Source organism: Cinclus cinclus, chromosome 16 (genome assembly GCF_963662255.1).
Source record: "Cinclus cinclus chromosome 16, bCinCin1.1, whole genome shotgun sequence".
Classification (NCBI taxonomy): domain Eukaryota; kingdom Metazoa; phylum Chordata; class Aves; order Passeriformes; family Cinclidae; genus Cinclus; species Cinclus cinclus.
The window spans coordinates 109,089-129,468 of record NC_085061.1 but is presented as its reverse complement, the minus strand read 5'-3'; the positions used below and the strand labels follow the sequence as shown (position 1 = coordinate 129,468).

At 40.0% G+C, this 20,380-nt stretch overlaps 2 protein-coding genes across 5 annotated transcripts in view; both read left to right on the top strand.

The window, feature by feature from the left end:
- Positions 1-363: 363 nt before the first annotated feature.
- Positions 364-10,634, top strand: LOC134050644 (interleukin-9 receptor-like). Its single transcript, XM_062503850.1, has 9 exons — positions 364-442; positions 849-957; positions 2,218-2,411; positions 3,094-3,239; positions 3,573-3,756; positions 3,998-4,100; positions 5,148-5,232; positions 5,790-6,313; positions 10,433-10,634. Exons 1-9 carry the CDS (start codon positions 364-366, stop codon positions 10,632-10,634), a joined length of 1,626 nt encoding a protein of 541 aa, XP_062359834.1.
- A 185-nt stretch (positions 10,635-10,819) lies between these two features.
- The window catches only part of PDPK1 (3-phosphoinositide dependent protein kinase 1), a 31,635-nt gene continuing 22,074 nt past the window's right edge, over positions 10,820-20,380 (top strand). For 2 of the 4 annotated variants that reach the window (XM_062503327.1, XM_062503328.1), the window contains exon 1: positions 10,946-11,039. In XM_062503327.1, coding sequence (XP_062359311.1) covers positions 11,016-11,039 — 24 coding nt within the window. In that variant the 5' untranslated portion in view covers positions 10,946-11,015. Of the gene's footprint in view, positions 10,841-10,945; positions 11,106-20,380 lie in introns of those variants that run through there. The other 2 variants (XM_062503329.1, XM_062503326.1) reach the window with 2 other exon arrangements.

The window sequence follows — 20,380 nt, the reverse complement described above, 5'->3', positions numbered from 1 at the left end:
CAAGAACATTGGTTCCAACCCATTGTGGCTCTCTGCTCTTCTTAAATTGTCATAAAACAAATGATAAAAATGCAGGAAGAAAGAAGGAAAGAACATCCACATCTTCTCCCACTCTTGATAAAATTGCAGAAACCGTAGATTTCCTTTCAGGCAGCTGGTGCTTTGGCACAAAGTACTGTTTACTGACACAAGAAGAGTAGTTCCTATAGAAGAAATTACATAGCTGAGTTGGTGCCTTCTCTGACAAATTCAGGATCAGCTTTTGTCAGGTTGGCAGAAGCATGTAGTTAACGCTTCAGCCCACTGGTAGAAATAACAACAAAACTGCTCTTAATGATGATTCTGTTCTAGATACTATCTGCAATGGGAGGACTTGTGTGGCAGTTGGGCCTCCAGCTGTGCATTGCTGCTGTGCTGCTCTTTGGTGGAGGAAGAGGGAGAGGTAAGAGGAGATTCTGGAATAGGACCACTGTACAAACACAGCTACATGCTTGTGCTCATTTTTCATTCACAGATCCTTCAGTATGCAGCCCAAGATCTTGTGACTGCCCTTTCCCAGGTACCAGGAACCAGTACAGCTGGCTGACAATGCCAGGCCTAGGGGACTGAGCACATTCTGGACAAGCAGGGCACCAGAAAAAGTGTAGCCGCTGGCCAAGGTCCCTGCTTTATGATCTTACACTCACCTCATGCAGTGAAGTGTATTACAAGAGAGTTAGAACATGATGAAGAAGATCAGATGCAGTGTCAGGAATAGAAGTATTAGCAAGTAATGCATTTATTTGATGGATTGAGCAAGGCATCATCCAGTGATGCATGAATCCAGTTCTGGTCTCCTTCCTCTGCAGAGCTCTCTGGCGGCTTGAGCTGCCTGAATAATTACGTGACTACCGTAAGCTGCATGTGGGTACCGGAGAAGCCCGTGGGTGATGGACCTTTCCACCTGCATTTCACCAAGTAAGAGCTGCACACCAGGCGCTGTCTGTGGCAGCCCCAGCCCTGTCATGGTCAGGACAGCGCTGAGAAGCAGAGGTGGAGCCCAGCTGTGGGCTTTGCTCCCTCCACAGCAGGAGACCTATGGCACAGCTAGCTCTGCCACCTCATCACCCCAGACCTTGGAAGCTGCTCTCTATTGTGCTCCCACAGCCTCAGGGGCTCCAGCAAAGGTCAAGTGCACATGGCTGCATGATCTCCTGTCAGCTGTGGGTTCTCTATCTGTTCAGTGAACCCTTCTGGCAGGCATCTCAGAGCAGAGAACCTTCTCTTCCTGGCCTCTGGTCCCCATGATCTGGGAACTTCCAGAGCCCATCCTACATAAAGATGCTTAATCAGCTTCTAATAATTTATTTCCTTTTTGCCTAGAAATTAAACACCAAATGATTTAATGCATATTAGTAAATATAAAAATACAAATCCAGTTATAAGCTTTAATAAGATGTTTAGAATATTATCTGAATAGTTTTTCCTCTAATAGAAGAAATCGGGTGAATAATTTGCTAACTGAAAGGTTAATTAACTGAGATTAGTGTGTTTAGGTTATGTAGAAACATTGTCATGACCACCATGAATTATTACATGAGGCCAAGCCACTCTGACATTAGATGCCTCATATTCTGCTACAGTTAAGTGAAAAATAGCCTAACTCTTATTAATACTGGATTTTAAATCTAGTGAAAGATAGGCAAGCTGATAAACTGTGATATCCCACGTATTGCAGGATCACATACAATGTGAAAAAATTGCTAACAAATGGCTAAGCCACAAAAAGACAAACCAACTTCCAACATGTTTTGCTGTCAGTACTGGTTTGTTTGTAGTGAAAGAGGACTTAATATACAGCTTATTGTTACCTCTGTGCTATGCACTTGTAACCAACTGTCCATCCACTCCTTCCCCCCTACCTACCTGCTTTCCTGCAGTGACAGCAGCTCTCTCACTTTCAGAGGTAGAGGGGAACAGATACTGGATGCTATGTGCAACTCCTGTGAGATCTCGTGCTCTCAGCAGTAAGGTTATAAAGGTGTCTTCTTCCTCCCTATCCAGCCCTGCCATCCATCTGCCTTTTGGATTGGTGGTTTGTTTGCTGTCTGCACTAAAGAGGTTCATGGTTTTTCAGAGTGTGGTGCTGTGCTAAGCTGCCACACATCTATAAACTGAAAAGTACTTAATTGTATGACTTAAAAGGAACTTTCAGCCTTTTTATTCTTTTTCTTCTAGCCTCTGGTCAAAGGGTCACAATGCCAGCTGCAAACTAACTGCCACAGAGAGCATGCAGAATCAGTACCACTGCACAATTCATTTAGCCAGCCAGATCTTGGAAACAGATGGTTATAGAGTCTCTCTCCAAGGAAACTTCTTTGGACATAATCACACATACATGGCCTTTCCAGAATACAATCCCCGCAATCACAGTAAGTATGAATCAGGACAGCTGTGAGCTGAGGTTCTGCCCAGCAGCTTCAGGATAGTTCAGATATGCTGCCTAACAAAGGATGTCTCAGAGGTGGCAAGGGAAAACAGTGAAAACAATCAGGACTGCCCATCCCCAGGGAGTGCACGGTGTGAACTGCACCAGTAAGGATGCTGAGTTTCTCCATGCTAACTTTTCCTGGACTTCAGAGGGGCTGGCTCTGGAGCACCATTCAACAATACTTCTCATCTGCATCATGTTTCCTTGTGCCCTGGGTAATTTGCAATTGGATTGCTTCAATTATTTGCTTGTTTTGTTGTTTTATTCTTCTCTAAGAAATTATGTAATGAGGAGTCATGGATTTAACTGGAATGTCCTACAGCCTAGTACTAGATAGAAATGCTCAAAACCTATCCATATTAGTGGTACGTTGTAAGGGCAGAATGTGATATCCAGAGTGGTTCTTTGCTTGCAAGATTAACCCTAGGGACTACTGGAGTTACCATTAATTTATGTCAGATCTGTAGCTGTTCTGATGTTGTAAGCTAACTTGGTCTACTGCTAGTGCTAGTGTCCCTCTTTAGACCCAGCTTTATCTTCCATTACTTCACTCTAATATCACACATTTTCTTTCGTGGTGTCCCAAAGACTGTGAAAAAAACCCCATCTTCTCTATTTTGCAGTAAAGCTTGATCCACCTTTGAACATCCAGAGCAATGCCACTGCCAGCAAGTGCCAGATATGGTGGAGTGTGTGGAATGTGCCTTGGTACCTCGCTGAAATTCTCCAATATGAGTTGCAGTATAAGGAGTACAGCATGTCTTGGGAGGTAACTGGATTAGGCATACAGTGATTCTGCCTTGTTCTTTGGCTACAATGGCCTTGCCACTCAGCTCAGGGCTCTCCACTAGCTGACTTAAGCTGGCCTTTCTGGTTTCCCATATTAAGGCTGAGAGATTTTACATAAAACATCAATACTGAAGTTCAATAACTTTTCTTCTCATGACCCCTGCATGCATCATCATTCAGGCCCTCTTCTTGCATCTAAGAAAAGAAAATCTGAAAAAGAAAAGAGAAAGGAAAAAACAATAAATAAAGAGAATTTAAAAGATCATCCCTTTGCCCAGTCTCATTAACAGCAAAGCTTTGTGATACTTTGCAGGTTGCATGGAACAAGACACTACCCAGTTCTCTGTCACAGGTAGAAATTGAAGCCAAAGAGCTCCACAGTGGCATTCCTTATGCTGCAAGGGTTCGCTGCAAAGTTTCTGAGAATGAGAATTCGTACCACAGTCAGTGGAGTGAGTGGAGTCAGACAACAGTGTTTCAGAGAGCAGGTACAAAGAGTGTTGTTTTCATCTTATTTATTTTCATGCCCATCTTCAAAAAAAAAAAAAAAAGTAAAATGAAAATGAAGCTTTTCAAATCAGAACTAGCTTTCTTCAAGTATTCATAGGCAAATTACTTTCCTTAAGGCCTTTAGCTGCCTGTTTCATTTGCAGTCCTTGGTTATTAAGGGTTCTATCTTGACTTCCAGAATTTTATTAAAATTTTTTATACTGATTCTTTTCCCAGATGTCCCAAAAGTCCCTGAAAAGATTCTAAATCTGAAAACTATGCAATACTTATTCATTCCTCTGAGTTTTGGCACTCTACTCTATTTATTCTGGAACTGCAAGCTTTCCTCAAGGTATGTGATTTTTATTAAGTTCCCCTTGATCTTTATGACTTGAAAAGGGTAAATCAAGAGTTGTTAAATCCCTTTTCCTTCCTGTTCCTGCTGCACAGACTCAGGTATTTTCAAAACGTCTTTTGACATTCTTGGAATGTGACATGTTCCTCAGCTCATGATAGTTAATGACCCACTATACAGTCCTTAAGGAGACCAAAGTACCTTTGGGACTCCCAAATTTGGCTAAACCCCAAGGACGGTAGTATTTTGGAGTTAAAGAAATTTAAGCCAATGGAAATATTTGAAGTTTCATGTAGATAAATTACAAGTGCAAGTACACAGCAACCCATAAAGGTGGTTAAACTGATGTTAATGCTAAGTAATAAGTCAGTAAGTAAGCCACAAGTAATACTCCTGGCAGGAGTCAGCAGGTAAAATACCAGTATAGGCAAACTAAACTCACTCGTTCATTTAAGATCAAGTTGTACAGAGGAAAAAAGTGTTTTCAGAACCTCGGTTCAACCATTTCTGTAATTTTTTATGCTGGTAGAGCATATGTAAATCTCCTACCTCCTTTTTTTTGCCTTGACATACAATGCTATGCTCCATATACACATCATTCTTAGAGAAACAGAATACATGATGTCCACACATTAAAATATTTTTTAGGGTAGACTCCAATAAAGGGGCAAGGATGTCTGGCAGAATTTCTCTGTTTAAATGTAATGAAACTGGAACATTTTAACTTCAGAAACAGTGGTTTAGATCAAGCAAGCTGATAAACAGATGTTTAAATAGCTTGGTGCATACAATGAGTAATAGACCAGTATATTAAGTTTGTGACAAATTCTTAAGAAACTTATAAGACTGTGCTTCAGGTTCGAAACATTAAATGCATGCACAGGTGCCAGAAAAATAATTGCATGAAAAGTCAGAAATTATGATGAGTGGGATTCTTGTACAATCTTACTAACATAAGTGTGGGGGGGTTCACCTAACCAGCATCATGGAGACAGAACACAGAAAAACCCTCTATTTTCATTAAGTGTTGTTTTCTCACTTTAGGGCAAAAAGCCTCACCTGCTTTAACATTCCCACACCAGCTGCTTTCTTTCAGCCACTCTATAGTTTGCACAATGGGAATTTTAAGGTAAGAAATAAATTTATAAATAATTTCTTTCTTATGACCCTCTGTTTATGACAGGAGGATTTTTTTTCCCTAGGATTAATAATTCTAGCACCTGAGCAGAGTTACTAATACATGGTTCTGATCTTCCTGAAAATTCATAGTTTCTCATTTTCCTGCTTTCACACACTGGTTAACCACCAGAGCTTCTGTGCAGCCTTTTACTCCTTAGAAGTGGGATTCCTCCAGTGGCTCCCAGACTGAATGCAAAAAGTTCACCTTTTCTAAACCAAAACAATACCAACAGCTTGCATTATATTCTGGTGGAGAAATCTTGTAAAACTTCTCGTAAGATTTTGTGAAATTAGCTGGTAGGTTTTTTACCATATTATTCTGACTTTGCCTGTTGGATTTGCACTAAACATCTAAACAATAACCATTGTGCCAAAGTCACAAAGAAAAAAAAGTTATTTTGGAATAACTATGCAAAATATTATTGATTATTATATAATTTAATATTAATATTGTTAATATATTGAATATTAATATTATTGATTAAAATGTATTGATGCTTTCATTAGGACTGGGTTGGACTGAATGAGGCTTGTAGCCAACTTGAAGGAGAAGAGGCCAGCAACTCAAGCAAAGGGACTACAGATAGAGTTTCTGATCTAAACACCCAAGAACTGATTTTGAAACCTACAGGAAGCACAGACATGGCTACTGCAGAAGAAAACTTTGCATTTGCCTCAGGTCCAAGCCAGCAGTATGTCCCCAGCTGGTACATAAGAGCAGAAGAGATAGAGTTGTGGCCAGGGCTATTGTTTGCACCAAACCACACTGGTGATACCTTTGGCCTGAAAATCTCTGAAATAATTAAAGACAACCTTGAGAGCCCTTGTGTTGGAAGGAATTATCCCTCTCACTCACAGCATGGAAAGGGTGAATTTCTTAGGCTTCAAGAATCTTTGGGAATAGCAGATGTGCTCTTCAGTGAAAGTGACTATTGTACTTTGTGTGACAATGATACCACAGGAGGTTTGATTTCTGCTGAACTACTGGAGCTTTCTAATGGCAATGGTCATATTAAACATCAGAAAGATCAGTGACTTTCCCTGAGGAACGCTGCCTACAAAGTTCCTTGTGTAGCCCAAAAGATCCCAAACTTTTAGATTCTATAGTGTAGTTTGATGTAGTGTCCCAGATTTCAAATCTTCAGAATCTGAGGGATGCTTTCTGAAATTGTCACATAAATTGTATTTTAAATCCATCAGATTTTGAAGACCTTTCTTATGAACATGTCTGCACAGAAATTTAACCATTTTCATTAAATCTTGTTTTGTTAATAAGGTATTCTGTACTAGTTGTATTAGCAAAATGTGGGTGGGAAAAATTATATTCAGATATGAGTAAGGAGAAGCAGGTCAGACTTCTATGGAAGGGAGAGTACTAAACTTCATTTAATAGAGAAACAAAAGAAAACTGAGAGATTGAATGTAGTCAGAAATTACTTGAGAGAAATGAAAAGTCAAAGACACTGCTGCTTGTATCCATTTGGGCAAGATAGGAAGACTCTAAGTACTGAGTCTGCAGATGATGACAGGCTGATGGTTAAGAGGCGGAAACTATATTCCAGCAACAATAGTTCTCCGGGTGAAACTCTTAAAAACTTTTAGCTGCTTTTTTGGAATTACTGGAATATATTAGTTGTTGTAGCTAAAATCAAAATGCCACTTATTTACAATTTGGTCTTTGGAAAAACAAAGCCTCATTTTTATTCAGCCACTGAAATACTACAAATTTTCTAAAGAATAAAGCAGACTATAGGCCTTTTTTCCCCCCCTGTTCTTTTGCTTTGTGGTTTGTTTTTTGTTTTGGCTTTGGGTTTTTCTTTTTTGGTTGTGGGGTATTTTGTTTGGTTTTTTAATTTTTTTTTGTAGTGGTGGTGGGGTTTTTTGGCGTTTTTTTGGATGTTTGAGATGGTTATAAGGTTCAAGCCATGGTTTTTCACAGCTTCTTCCAGAATCTCTGAACTATTCTAAGGCTGACTTTCACCTCTAAGAGTGATACATATCCTTCAAGTGGCACATGGAGAATTACAGTCTAAAAAGGAGATATAATATTGGTTCTGGTCAAGCCTCATATCCTGGGACTACTGAGTGCATGCTATATACCATGTGCAACCAGAACAAAGTAGATAGCGGTTTCCCCTTTTCTGCCAAAAGAAGCTATAGATATTTAAGTAGTGCTTGTAAGCCACTAACAAAGATTTTTGTTTTATTGTAGGTTAGTTTTTGGTGGCATATTGGGGGTTGTTGGTTTGGTTTTCCCAACTGGGACTTCTACTCTATAAACTGCCCAGGGTATGGGAGCTCTGTTTAGCGTCCACCTACGTCTGAGTGACACAGCTTGTCTTCAGTTCAGTTTTTGTGTTGCTGCCTGTATGGTGTTTGGGCCCGGGCTTCAGGTAGGTAATATTTGGATAGCCCCCTTGGGTGGGTGTGGCGATGTCCTTCCTCCGGGGCGGTGTCCCCGTTCCCCCCGGGGCGGTGTCCCCGTTCCCCCCGGGGCGGTGTCCCCGTTCCCCCCTCCAGCACGCTGCCCCTCGGCTCGTGGCCGCCCCCTGCTGGCAGATCCCGGACGCGGGAGGAATCCCACGTCTCCCAGAGCAGGCAGCGTTTACCCACCCTCATTCTCTCTAGCTGCTTCACATCTTCCTGAAGGCATCATGCCTATACTTGTACATACTATTCAACTGCGTCCTCATCTGTTACATGAAGAATGAAATAAGTACTAGCTGCCGTTCTTCAATTCTGTATGTCATTATGTGCTAAAATAGTATTTATTTGCAGTAACATCTCACTATTGATTAATTATGTAAATTCTGGTACCCTGCAGCTCTCTAATTCTATTTCCATATATTGCTAGTAACCTATTATTTCAGAGTTTATATCAATGCATTTGCTTTCTTATTTGAAGTGCAATACTTCACACTTTATGTAATTTCATATTATTTAGAGTGTATTTCAAATTTGTTAGAATATTCTTTCTCCTCATTTTTGTCTCCCCAAGTGTCTAAAATCTTTCCCAGAATAATATCACAAATCTAATATACATATTTTCTATTTCATTACCCAAACTGACAAAAATATTGAATCAGACCAAGTTTGAGCCTGGAATGCTCCATGAAATGTCATTCCACTTTAACAAGGAATTGCTAATGATTAGAGTCAAATGCATTATCAAAAACTTTCATAATTCATTAACAAGACTAAAAGCTAACATTTAGGTCAACTAGCTTCCTTAGTTTCCTTGAAAATCGAACTTTGTCAAAAACCCTAGCAAAGTCAAATTATACACTATCTACCCTGTTAGCAGCAAGTAAAACTTTATTGTCCAAGATGGAAGTTATATTGTTTTTCTGTTTATCCACTTGGTGTAGCATTATTTTGTGCCTTACTTTTCCTACATTTGAGGATGAAACTCTACCCTTCTGAAGCCCTCTAGGTTTCTTGAATGGCTTCTCAGAAATAACTTTTAACATTGCAGAGACTGCTTCAGTTATTTATGTTTTGCTTCAATTATTTATGTTTTGCTTCAATTTTTTTCTTGTTTAGGGTTGTTCATTTGTTTGGCTTAGGTGTTTCTGTTTTGTTTCATTTTCCCAAGAAATGCTTAAGGGCAAGTTTAATCTGTTCCTGCAGAATTTAACACACTTGCTAAGAACTTTAACTCAAATTTTTGTATGCTATTATTTTGTTAAAATGAGTAACATTATCTTCATTGTTAAAACTAGGTTGCTCACTGGAAGAGAAATGGTGTGCTCTATTCTTCAATCCATTACACATTATCTACTATTCACTCCCTTTCCTGAACAACAGGTTTTTATTCTCTTTTTCCTCAGACTGATGGCAAACTTGTAGATGTTGTGGTTGTCCCCTTTTCTAATGAATTTTAGTTTCTCAGTTTGTTTTCAACTGAAAAGGAGATAAAAATTTCTATTGTCCAAGTTTTTCAGCAGGGTTGGTACCCTAAACTCTGCCAGATGAAGCCATTGGGCTCTACAGCATTGTCATCTCAAAGGATTGTTTATGATATACTGATATTTCATGACTTTAACTGTTCCTGTGTGCTTTACTACCTCTATTCTAAAGACACCATTTGCTTTTCTGGAAAGGAAAATGTTAACAGTTTGCTGATATTAAGCAGTAGAACCTAGAAAATTGCCTATAATGATGCTGTTGCCTGATTTCTGTTTGCCTTGGCTCATACATGCTGGAATACGCATATAGTTTTTACAGATGATACACAGCCCAAAGAAGCTGAATCTCAGAGTATCACATAGGCCCAAGTAAGCCCTGCTGGAACAGGATGTGAGTCTGCACAGAACTGTCTTGGCACACATAGCTTAATCGAGTAGTCATGTAATATTATTACAAGTCTGACATATTTGTTCCTTCCTTTTCTTTGTGTTCACAACTCTTGGTTATATAATGTTGGAAATAGCTGTAAACTTGCTGTGTACGAACCACAGATTTTACTAGTTTTGTGATGAGTCTGATACTTTTCGAGCTTTCTAAAACATCCAAGAACGTACACATAAATTCAACTGTTCAAGGAGCTGTGTGGACTATTATGTTCCTGTCTAGTTAGACCCAAAAACTGTAAACAGAGGAGAGAAAATTGTTTCCAGATCACATGAATCTACCTTTTTGCCAGAATAATCTCTTTGAACTGACATATGTGAAAACCTTCACAGCATCATTCAATATGTACACTTGCATCTATCTTACATCAACTGTATCTACAGTTACAGCACCACTGCCCTAAATTACACAAAAGCGATCTAAAATATGGATAGTCTGAATAGCGCAGAAGGCTTCCAACAAAAAACCAAACACACATGTCCACTGAGCCATGCATCAAACCTACTACAAGATTACGATCAATTGTTCTACTCGTCTGCAGAAGGATGAGAAAATTAACATACAGGAATTTGATTTAGGCTGGCTATTAAAAAAAATCTTTCTGAAAAAAGTGGATCAACCAACCCTGGGACACTGCAGTTGTCCTAACCCTCCACGCCACCCCCACCTGAAACTAAATATCTGTATCTTGTAGATTCTAATGTTCAGTAAACTAGATGGTCTTTTCCTGCCTCATCTTTCGAGTAATCCCTCACAATTCTAGGAATGCCTTGACAAACTCAATTTGTTTGCTGCAGTGTCGTGCACCGCTGGCGCATCCCTCTCGGTGTCTGTGGGCGGCGGGCTCGCACACGGACTGACAGAAAGCCGCTAACGGCACCGCGGGCTCGCACGGACCGCAGGCAGAACAGCCTGTCAGAACCGGCGAGGGAGCGCGGCTGTTACGCAGACGAGGCGGGTTCTCGGGAACGAACACAACCACTAGAATTGCATTTATGACGCACTTGAGTGCCGAGCTGTGCCGAGAGCGCGGCACTCCCGGCAGTCCCCCGCCTGTGAGCGTCCGGGGGAACTGCTGCCCGGCGGCCCCTCCCTCTTCCGCCCTCACACACGCGGCTGTCTGGGGGCGTCACCCACAGAACTGCGCATCCTCTGCTCGGCTCGGGCGCTGAGGCTGACGGGGAACGCTCTGGCCTGGCCCAAGGGTGAGTAACAGTTACCGCCACCAATGAGCGGGCGCAGTGCACGGAAGACCCGCCTGCGGCGGGGGGGATTGTTGTGGTGACGTCAGGGGCGGGGGACGCGGGCGCTCCATTGGCTCAGGCTGGGCCGAGCGCCTGCCGCCGAGCGGGTGAGGAGCGGCCCCGGTCCGAGCGGGCCATGGCCAGCACCGGGAGCCCCCTGGTGAGTCCGGGCGCGGGGGGCGGCCCGCGGGCCAGGCGGGCCGTGGCCAGCACCGGCAGCCCCTTGGTGAGTCCGCCCCGGGCCGCGGCCCTCGGGGTGGTGGGGGAATAAGTAGGCCCGGGCGCCGGGGCCGGCCCGCGAAAGGTGGCCACCCGAGCCCTGCGCTCTGGCCACGGCGGGGTCGCGGTGGTCTTTAGCGAACGGCCCCGCGTCCTGCGCCCGCTCGAACGGGGCGGGTAAGCGGGCGCTGCCGTCCGTGAGTTTTGTCTCTGCTGCTCGCGGTTCTTCTTCCGGCCCCCGCTCCTGGGTCGCCGCGGGCCTCGCGGGAGGCGCCCGTTCTCCCCCGAGCGTAGCCCGTTCGCGGGAGGAGGTGAGGCCGGTGGTGAAGGGGCCGCACCGCGGCCTCTTGCGGACCTCCGTTTTCGGTTCCGGGTGCGGGGCGTTGGCGTGGCTATGCCGGGCCGTCTCCCGCTGGGAGAACAGGCATTGTTGCTCTGTGGGAACTGCTTGTTATTCTGTAATGGATTTCTTTTGTAGTAGAAAGAAACGCGTGAGGAAGATCGTGAGGGTCATAGCAGGACGCTGTTTCAAACTCGGTTGTTTACATTAGTCTGACAACATAAATTCGTTTTGTGTGCACTGACGTATCTAGAAGATGGAGTTGTAGCTGGTATATAGGCGTGGTAATGGTAAATCTTCTTCTGTGTCGTAAGTTTTGCAGTTCAGTTAGTATAGACGTTCCCTCATGAAAAGAAAAATAATCACCAGCTTTCACTCATGTTGGTAAAACTGCCTAGCAGTGATATATTCCTTATCCTTGTGTGCATGCTGCTGTACTTTGGGTCTTGTGTTCTGTCAGTTTCAAGTTACCAAACTTCACTCTGCAGCAATTAAAACCTTTTCATCAGTTGGAATTGGCTAAGGAGGGTTTTCTGTGGAGAATGGTGCAACTGTGTTGATTCTTGACGTGCTGTTTGAGTATGCTCTCCTTTTCATGCTCAGTGATTTTTTTCATTAGGGTGTTACACACAATCGTATTTATTGACTGAAGATGAGAAGTACTGTGTGAATTGTCCTACAGAGCACATAATTGGTACATTAAGGACTATGTGATAAACCAATTTTTGATTGTTAAAGGAATTAGTTTTGCTTTCTTGCTAGTTGATACAGCTCTGTAAAGCTGCTTCTTAGCATCACAGATGACTTCTGTTTACTTGGACTCTTAAACAGAGGGTATGCTTCCCTTTGTATTTCTGCAGCTGCTTATTGCCCATCTTTTTCAGTTTTTTTTCTCAAAAATGCTTACATTTCTGTTCCTTTTCTATATGCAGTTTAGGTCCTTGTCCGTAAGAAAAAGACGCAGAGAGGGAAAAATTTAAGAATGCAACTGATGACCATTTTGGTAAAAATTAGGATATTTTCTCAGGATAATTCTTTTTAATTCCTTCTCTTCAATTTTAATTAATATTCCTGGTCAGGTGAGTAAACAGACAGGCAGTACCAGATAGAGGTGGCCTGATTCAACTAACCTTTTTGCAGTTCAGATGATATAAAATATGGGAAATCCAGTGTTTTTGAGACTGAACAAGTTACTGTTAATGTTTATGCGATGGAGTTAATGACATAATGAGTTCTGTGATGTTGTATTGTAAATGCATAAATGGGATTAGGGAGGGGAGGTGTGAATAGAGCTCAACTTTGAAAGGAACGTTCTAGCAATTCTCTGCCAAAGCAGGTAATTTCTGTATTTTTGTATGCAGGGATAATTCCTAAAATGTTCCATTATCTTCTGAAGACATGACATAAGGAGGGAGTTGTACTTCTAAGAAGGAAAGTATTTTAGTGCAGCTTTAGTTGCACGTGCCAGTGTGGTCTTAATTATTTGCTGTTAATGATATTACATGTATATCGGGTCTCAAACCAAGAAGTGCCCTTCCTCTCAAAATAAGGAGTCTGGAAGTATCATAATTAACATCTTCATTTGCAGCAACATCTTTGCTGGAATGTTTAGCTGCAGTAGCACTTACTAGATTCTAGCAGTGTTTCTGACCTGAAAAAGTCTATAGTGTGGTCATGGATCTGGCTGAACAAAATTGATAGCTTCTTTTTATTCCCCCAGTGGAACTAATATGAACTACACTTTTCGGAGAACTGGGCTCTCAGCACTTATATAGAGTAACTTTTGCATCTATGTTAAGAATCAGATTATGCTATGTTTAGAGTTCTGTTTGTAGTTATTTGTAGGTGTAAAACTTCCAGATAGGTATGTAGGGAAAATCCTTCAAGCCTATGTATTTAATGTCCTGTTCTCCTTGGTTTTCATCATAAAGCGTTGATTGGTCTTTATCACTCATGGGTAGGCTTTTAACTGAGATAAGTTTTTAGTAAATCCCTTATCATAGCAAGCTTCAGGAATAAAAATTAGTAGAAGACATGGATGTTGTAAAGGTGCTCAAAGGTGGAAAAATCAGAAGTTTTAAGAGGAACAGTTTTATATGTATTTGTATTTCTACTATTAGAAGTTCTTTGAGCTACTGGAAAGGACATGATCCACAGAATAATCTGAGTATAATAGTGATGTTCTACAAAACAATTATTCTACCATCTTGGTAGGCTTTTTTTTTTTTAAGCAGATTTTTCTTTGGGCTATTGATCTATTACAGTGCCAGAAGTAAAGTCTTTTTCATTTTGCTCTTGAAACTCTAAGTAGATTACTGTAGCTGTATGTTGTAAGATACCCTGCAGGCTCAGGCTCATTGCACTTTCCTAAAGCATATCAGTTGGAAGGCAGCATTGCCCGAAAAGCTTGGAAAGGGATGCTGACTGCTGAAGTACTTGCAGGAATATTTGTACAGAAGGCATGAAACCAGGGGCAAAATCACTTTGTTAGACTGAAAAATATAGTTAACTGGCAAAGGAATAAAAATAGATTTGGTCTATAAATATGTGAAACATTTTAGTAATACCTATTTTTTAACAGTAAACTTGTATTTTTTAATATATATTTATCTAGAAAAGCTACATGGATTGCTGTAGAACTAGCACATTTATAAAATATGTGAGTGACCTTACTTTAGAAAAGTCTAGGTTTGAAAGATAAAATCCTTCTTCAAGTTCCTCATATTGGAGCTTTCCAGAGAATGTGTGTGATGCCAAGCAAATATTGTTTCTAGTATTTCAGATGGAAAAAAACTTTTTTTGCAAGTTGCCAATATAGATTATGTATATATAATAAAGAAGGAAAAAAGGGGGATAAGCAGATTTTCTTCCCTTCCAACTTCCCTTTCTGGCATCTTATTTGCAAGTAAGCTTGTGGAAACTTACTGCAGTCTAATGTGTCTGAAAGGACTGGCGACAAAATACACAAAACTAGCTATTTGGTCTAGAACCTTATTTTTCACACCATATGAATTCTATTCAGAATTGCTGTAGGAAATAAGTGGTTTGCTGTGTGAGTAAATATTGAACTTGAGAATTGATTTCTGCCTTAAAAGACAAGCTGTAAATACTTCCCTTGCAAATATTTGATAATTCTTCATGGTGAAAAATTGCAAGGATTAACTTGCTTAGCACATTCTTGGGAAAAAATACTAAATTCAGTGTTTGGTGTTTGGTTCTTCAGTAATCCTGCAGGAATTTACAGTTCTTGACCGTGCCATGAATCCTTTGTACATGCACTCCATCTGTATACTGCTACCTTGGTGTGTCTGCTTCTCTGCTCTTCACCCCAAGCTGTTCCCTTTGCTTCCTATAGCTGCTAGCAAGGAGCCTGGCATAGTAAGCCCTTTTGTGTTTGCTAGCCTGAGCCTCCATCTATCCTGTACAGCACCTGATTATTGGTGTGCCTTGTGAGGTAGCTGGTGGTGTAGTCTGGGATCCAGACTATTGCGATCACAGCTGGCTTTTGTTTTCTTGCGAGCTAGCCTCAATCTGTTTCTGTTAAATGAATTTTCAGTGGCTTGTTTACATTATAGCTATTTGGGCCATAGGCTGACTTTAGGTTCTTGGAGATTTGAGTGGTTTCCTGTTTCTGATTTGTTTTGAAGCACTAGCCCGTGGAAGGAGGCCTTAAATAGTCTGCCTCTGAAGATGATTGGAACTTAAATACTTTGCTTAGCAGTAGAGGAGGTTAGAGGGTAACTGGCTGATGTGTAGGTTCTTATAAATCCTTTCATTATCTTTAATCCCTACCTGATTTTGAAGCTAGAATCCTGGAAATCAGTAGCAAGAAATACCATTGTATGGAAGGTTGTCAAATTTAGAGAAAGACATTTGCATAAACTAAAATTTTGGATCAGCATTGCTTGGTATGTGAAAAATTAATTTCGCTAGAAACAAAAACAGTCTTGTGGATATAATACCTTTATTCCCTAAAGGTCAAAACAATCTAAGAATGTAGAGGTGTTCTCTGTGCTTCCAAAGCATTGAGTCTCTTGGCTATATTTTTGCTGATACAATATGAAGCTGATATCCTCATTATTCACTTATGGGTGAAGTGTGTTATGGATTTACTGCACAAAGCAAGAAATGTCAGTGGACAAGCAGTACTTCTGTTGCCCATTACTGCAGAGCTACCAGCCATTTTAGGTAAAATAGTATGTTTGAATAGGGGAAAACTTGAAGCTTTCAAGCTTTCTCCTTCCATTAATTAGTGCAGTCTTTAATATTGAAATGTATTGGACATGATTTTTAAAGCTCTTTTGTTGCCTTTAAAATTATAGCTATTTCTATCAAGATATTTGAAAGATTTTTTGGAGGGAAATGGTTTTATGCAGTGCTCCAATGAGCGCTTACCTTCCAGCATTAGAGAGGTTTCAAATGACACTGGGCGTGAAGGTGAACAGAGTTGTTTTGGTGGGTTAGAGCCTAGACTTCTTTGATCAGTTAGCATAGCAGTTTTTCTCTATAACAGCAACAAAAACTCACTCCTTCTATGCAGCCAAATGCTTTTGAAATTTACGTGGTTAATTCATAAAAATGGTCTTTAAACAAGAGTTTTTTCATGTGGCAATGTCTGAGAACAAAAATACTTCACCTTAGGTAGATGTATGACTTCATGTTCTCTTGCAAAACAAATTTGTATTAAGGTAATTTTCATAATTGAAACTATTTTAATATGTTAGTTTAAATGTAGTAGTTGGTAACCATTTTTGAACCTTGATCAAAGTATAGCTTCTGACAAATTGGCTTCAGACTGTTTTGCTGAATGGACTGCAAAAGTCTATTTCATCGAGATATGAGGTGTGAAAGGGGTAGTTTGTTGGCTTACCGTGCTAAATTTTAAGTTCTCGACAGTAATCTTTTGCATACCATTTGTCGATGAGGTTTGAAAGTGTGCTGATGCAGCTCTATGCAACATAAATGCAAACTGCTGCTGCACAAGATCACAAGATTAATGTTTGATGTGAATGCTTTTTAAATATCTACAAATAACTAATACACAGAGTGGGGTTTGTTTGCTTCAGTTTGAAGAAAATAGCTTAACTATTGTCTTCAAAGAACTCTATAGAAAAATGTGTCCTGTTGTTTTGGGAAAATATTTTTGCAACCTAGTATATATATTTTAATACATGCACTTTTTTTGAGAGAAATGTTTGTTGTTAGAAATCATGTTGAACTTCTCTGCTCAAACTTTCAGCTTGACAGTACATGTCTTTAAATACCTCCCAATTACTGATGTTTTAATATGACTGTATTTTGGTGTCTAAGTTAACCTGTGAAGTGGGTGAACAGTTAACTAGCTGTGTGATGCATTCAAAGTACTTCCGAGGCTTGCCTTACTGTGAGTTTTGTCCCATTCATTACATGCTTGATTTTGTATTATAGTAAAAAGAAAGTCTGATAGTGACCTTTTCTAGTGAATGCTTCTTCTCTTTGGGGAAGTATTTTAATTACTTTAAGGCAACAGTAATGTTGGCAGATAGATGTGTTGTTAAATTCTTGAGATTATCTGACAAACTTCTAAGCATATTCAAACTGTATATAAAAAGAAACTGGAATGCAGTGGAGTTGGATTAATCAGTATACTGTTTCTCCCTATACAGATAGATGTACAATTAATAGAGGATGCTGTTGGTCACTTGGCAGAAAGTGTAACAACCCATTTTTAGACAGACATCCAGAGCATAAATAGAAATGAGCATATAAGGCCTGAGAACTGATGTTTACTGCAGTTTGTGAAAGCACACTAGCTGTTATTGATCTGGGTTGTCTTCATTCAGGGCACTTCACTCTGATGCAGCAACAGACAGAATTTATGAAAGGAAAACTGGTGTTAAGTATTGCTCACGCAATAATCATTGCACTTCCTGCAAACAGCTCCTCTATGGGATTGGTATTTATTGGTGCAAACTGTACTGTGCTCCCTGCACTGAAATGTGAGGCCTTTAGTTCTATTTTGTTGCTCTGAATCAGTGGGTTTGTCTCTTCAGTTTCTTGTTCCAAACTACACTGCTTTTTTCTGCATTCTCTTTAGTTACTGTGAGGCATAGTTTTAGGACATGTATTCAGGCCTGTCTAAGTATCTGACCTGATCATCTGCTGTTTTCTTTTGGAATAGGCTGGAACTCCCAGGGTGTGTTACACAGTAACCTTTGAATAGGAGACTGTTAAAACTAGGTATTCGGGAACAAGAGAAGGTTAACATTTTAATTGTGAGAGATGGGAGGAGAGGAGGCCAGTGGAAAAGCTGTGTGTAATAGCTGTTAATTGTCCCTTTATCTGTTCTGATGCTCTTCTATGAGATATGAGATGTGTATCACGTGCAGTTGGTGCATCTTTGTCAACCCTCTGAAACACCAGTGTGCCGTGAAAAGAATGTATTAAATGTAAATGCTTAGCTTTTAATTTTTTTTCACTTTTAGACTCTAGGTTGTTAATGTTTAAATTGTAAGCAATACAAAATTTCAGTTTCAGAACTTTTGGCTTACATGACAAGGTCAGAACAGTTTACACAGCAGCTCAGGCAGAACCTGTCTAACTTAAGATGCCTTTAGCAGAATTTTGGGTTGTGCCAATCTTCTATCTTATCATCTCATTAGCATTATTTATAATCAAAACTGATGTGCCAGTTGAGGTTTAAAGGTCATGTTGCTTTGTGTAAAAAATACTTGCTGTTACCAAGATCTGCTTCCAAAGAAATAAACCTTATAAGTAATTAGATGGAAGAGGTTTTTGTGGTCATGTCTGTCCTATGTCTTAATGCAGCTTGAGATTCCGTAAAGGCCAGTAGTTAGACTCAGTGTTATCAGACAGCTGAGAGGTTGGGACCCTGTTCATACTGATTTTCTTTGTAATAGATCTTGCTAGTAGAATTTCAGCAATAGCAAAGATATTCTCAGTCATCTTCAGTGTTCAACATCCTGTCAGTTAGTACAGAAGTAAAGTTGTCACTTAGTACAGAGGTAAAGGATACTGGAAGTTTTAGAAGCTCAATCCTTAGAAGTATTTTTTGTTGCTGTCAGTGCTAATAGAATGGTCTCAGCAAAGTAGTGTCGGAGATGTTGCAGTGTTGCGATTTTGTGGTGGAAAAAGCTAGTGGAGATGCCGTTGTTGTGGTTGTAGTTGCTCTAGAGAAGTGTGGTATATGTTTGATGCATATAAATACATTAACAACTGTAGTGATAGTGCAGTTATCAAAATGCTGAGTTGCAGAGCAAAAAGGTATGTGTCCTTTTAGGTGGCAGGGAGGAAAGGAAAAGAGTGTTATCTAGTGGGCTTTTTGCATTTATTCCAGTTTACTTAAAAGTTTATTTCTACTGTTTGCAGACAAATGGGGAAAAGAACAGTATTAGTATTTGTTTCATATGTAACTAAAAAGAATCTTGTTTTCTAGTTATTTAATGAAAACTGTTTGGTGAAGATGTTGATATGACTATTGATCTATAATGCCACATAGATTCAACAGATTTGTTATTTTCTTCCTTGAAAAGTTTTCAAACTCAAGTATGTTGCACTAAGAATGAAACTACTTCTATATGAAAGTAAATGAAAGGGAGAACACTTAAGGGTTTGGGAAAGTAGTGTTGGAGACTCGTTTTTAGAGAGATAGAATTACTAGATTAATGGTTATCAGTAGGGCCCATGGTGATGCATGACATGCAGTAGAAAAGTCTGCCATTACTATGTGAGGATCTGCACTTTCACTGGCTGCCAGCTGAGAAATATTGATAATTGATAAAGGAGAACATCCTCAAGCTTCTGAGAATTGCAGATGCAGTTTAGAACATTTTAAATTTCTGTTACTGACTTCATATCTCACTAAAAAATGTCTACATCTAGCAGAAGAAGGATCTTAAGTCTGATTTTTACAAAAGAATGATGGTACAGGGTTAGTTTAGATAACCTGGCCTGTATTCTGTCTCTGGTATGTGTGAAAGCCTATATGTAGAGACATATATGTTTTCTGCAGACATGTTTTTTGGAGCCTTTCAAAATAAAACTGAGAAGGTAAATAAAAATGAGAAGGTAAATAATACAGGACAAAATACTAAAGAATATATGGAGTGTGGAAGGGCAAGTATAGGAATTACTTTTTTTTATAAACTTTGAAGTGCAACGTAACAGACCTAGTTGCATAGTTCTGTCATTTCTTAGGTAATTGATCATTTTAAATCTATTGCATGTTCTTCTGTTCTCCCTGTTCCTAATCTTGACTTTCTTTTGAGAAACTCAGGGGACTAATTGAAGTTATACTCTGGCCGAAAATAACCTTCTCTTCCTACAAAGTCCTTTACTCCTGTCTCTTCCCTCAGGATTTTTCTATACCTGATATTCACTGTGACTTAGTTTCAGCTGCTCTGTAATGAAGCACACTACATACAGCACCTTTTTCCCCCTTTCTCGCAGTACTCTCTGATGTTTTGTAGTGGATTTTTTTCTTGCTTGTTTGCTTTTTCAAGGTGATCTTGCTAGCTGCGGAATCTAATCAGGCCCTCCCTGCAATGCTCATGCTTTATTTACCTGTAAAACCTCGTTTGCTCATTTGTGACTGGAGCCAGTTCGTAGTTTAGATCCTGATATTTAGTATGTGTGTGTGTTTTATTTACTGTATTTCATTTAATGGAATGGCTTCTATAGTGGCATCACTTCAGTAATGAAGCTCAGCACTCATACTTGTGTCAGTCTTGCTGCAGCCTTGATAGGAAATCTGTTTTTAATTCTAGCTAGTATGTGTCTTTAGACATGCTGCTGTTTGAGTTGGCTGTCTGAAGGAGAAATGATTCATCTAGGATATGAAATTGTTGGGGACAATAGTTAGTCTGTGGAAGACATCAGCTAAAATATATATGTGTATAAGGCATAAAAGGAGCTGTGACCTGTAGCACATACACTTTCATGTG

Coding starts and splice junctions, on each gene's coding strand:
- LOC134050644 (XM_062503850.1), top strand. CDS start 364: ATGGGAGGACTTGTGTGGCAGTTGGGCCTCCAGCTGTGCATTGCTGCT. Junction 2,412..3,093: donor ATACAATCCCCGCAATCACA/GTAAGTATGAAT, acceptor TCTATTTTGCAG/TAAAGCTTGATCCACCTTTG. Junction 3,757..3,997: donor TCAGAGAGCAGGTACAAAGA/GTGTTGTTTTCA, acceptor ATGTCCCAAAAG/TCCCTGAAAAGATTCTAAAT.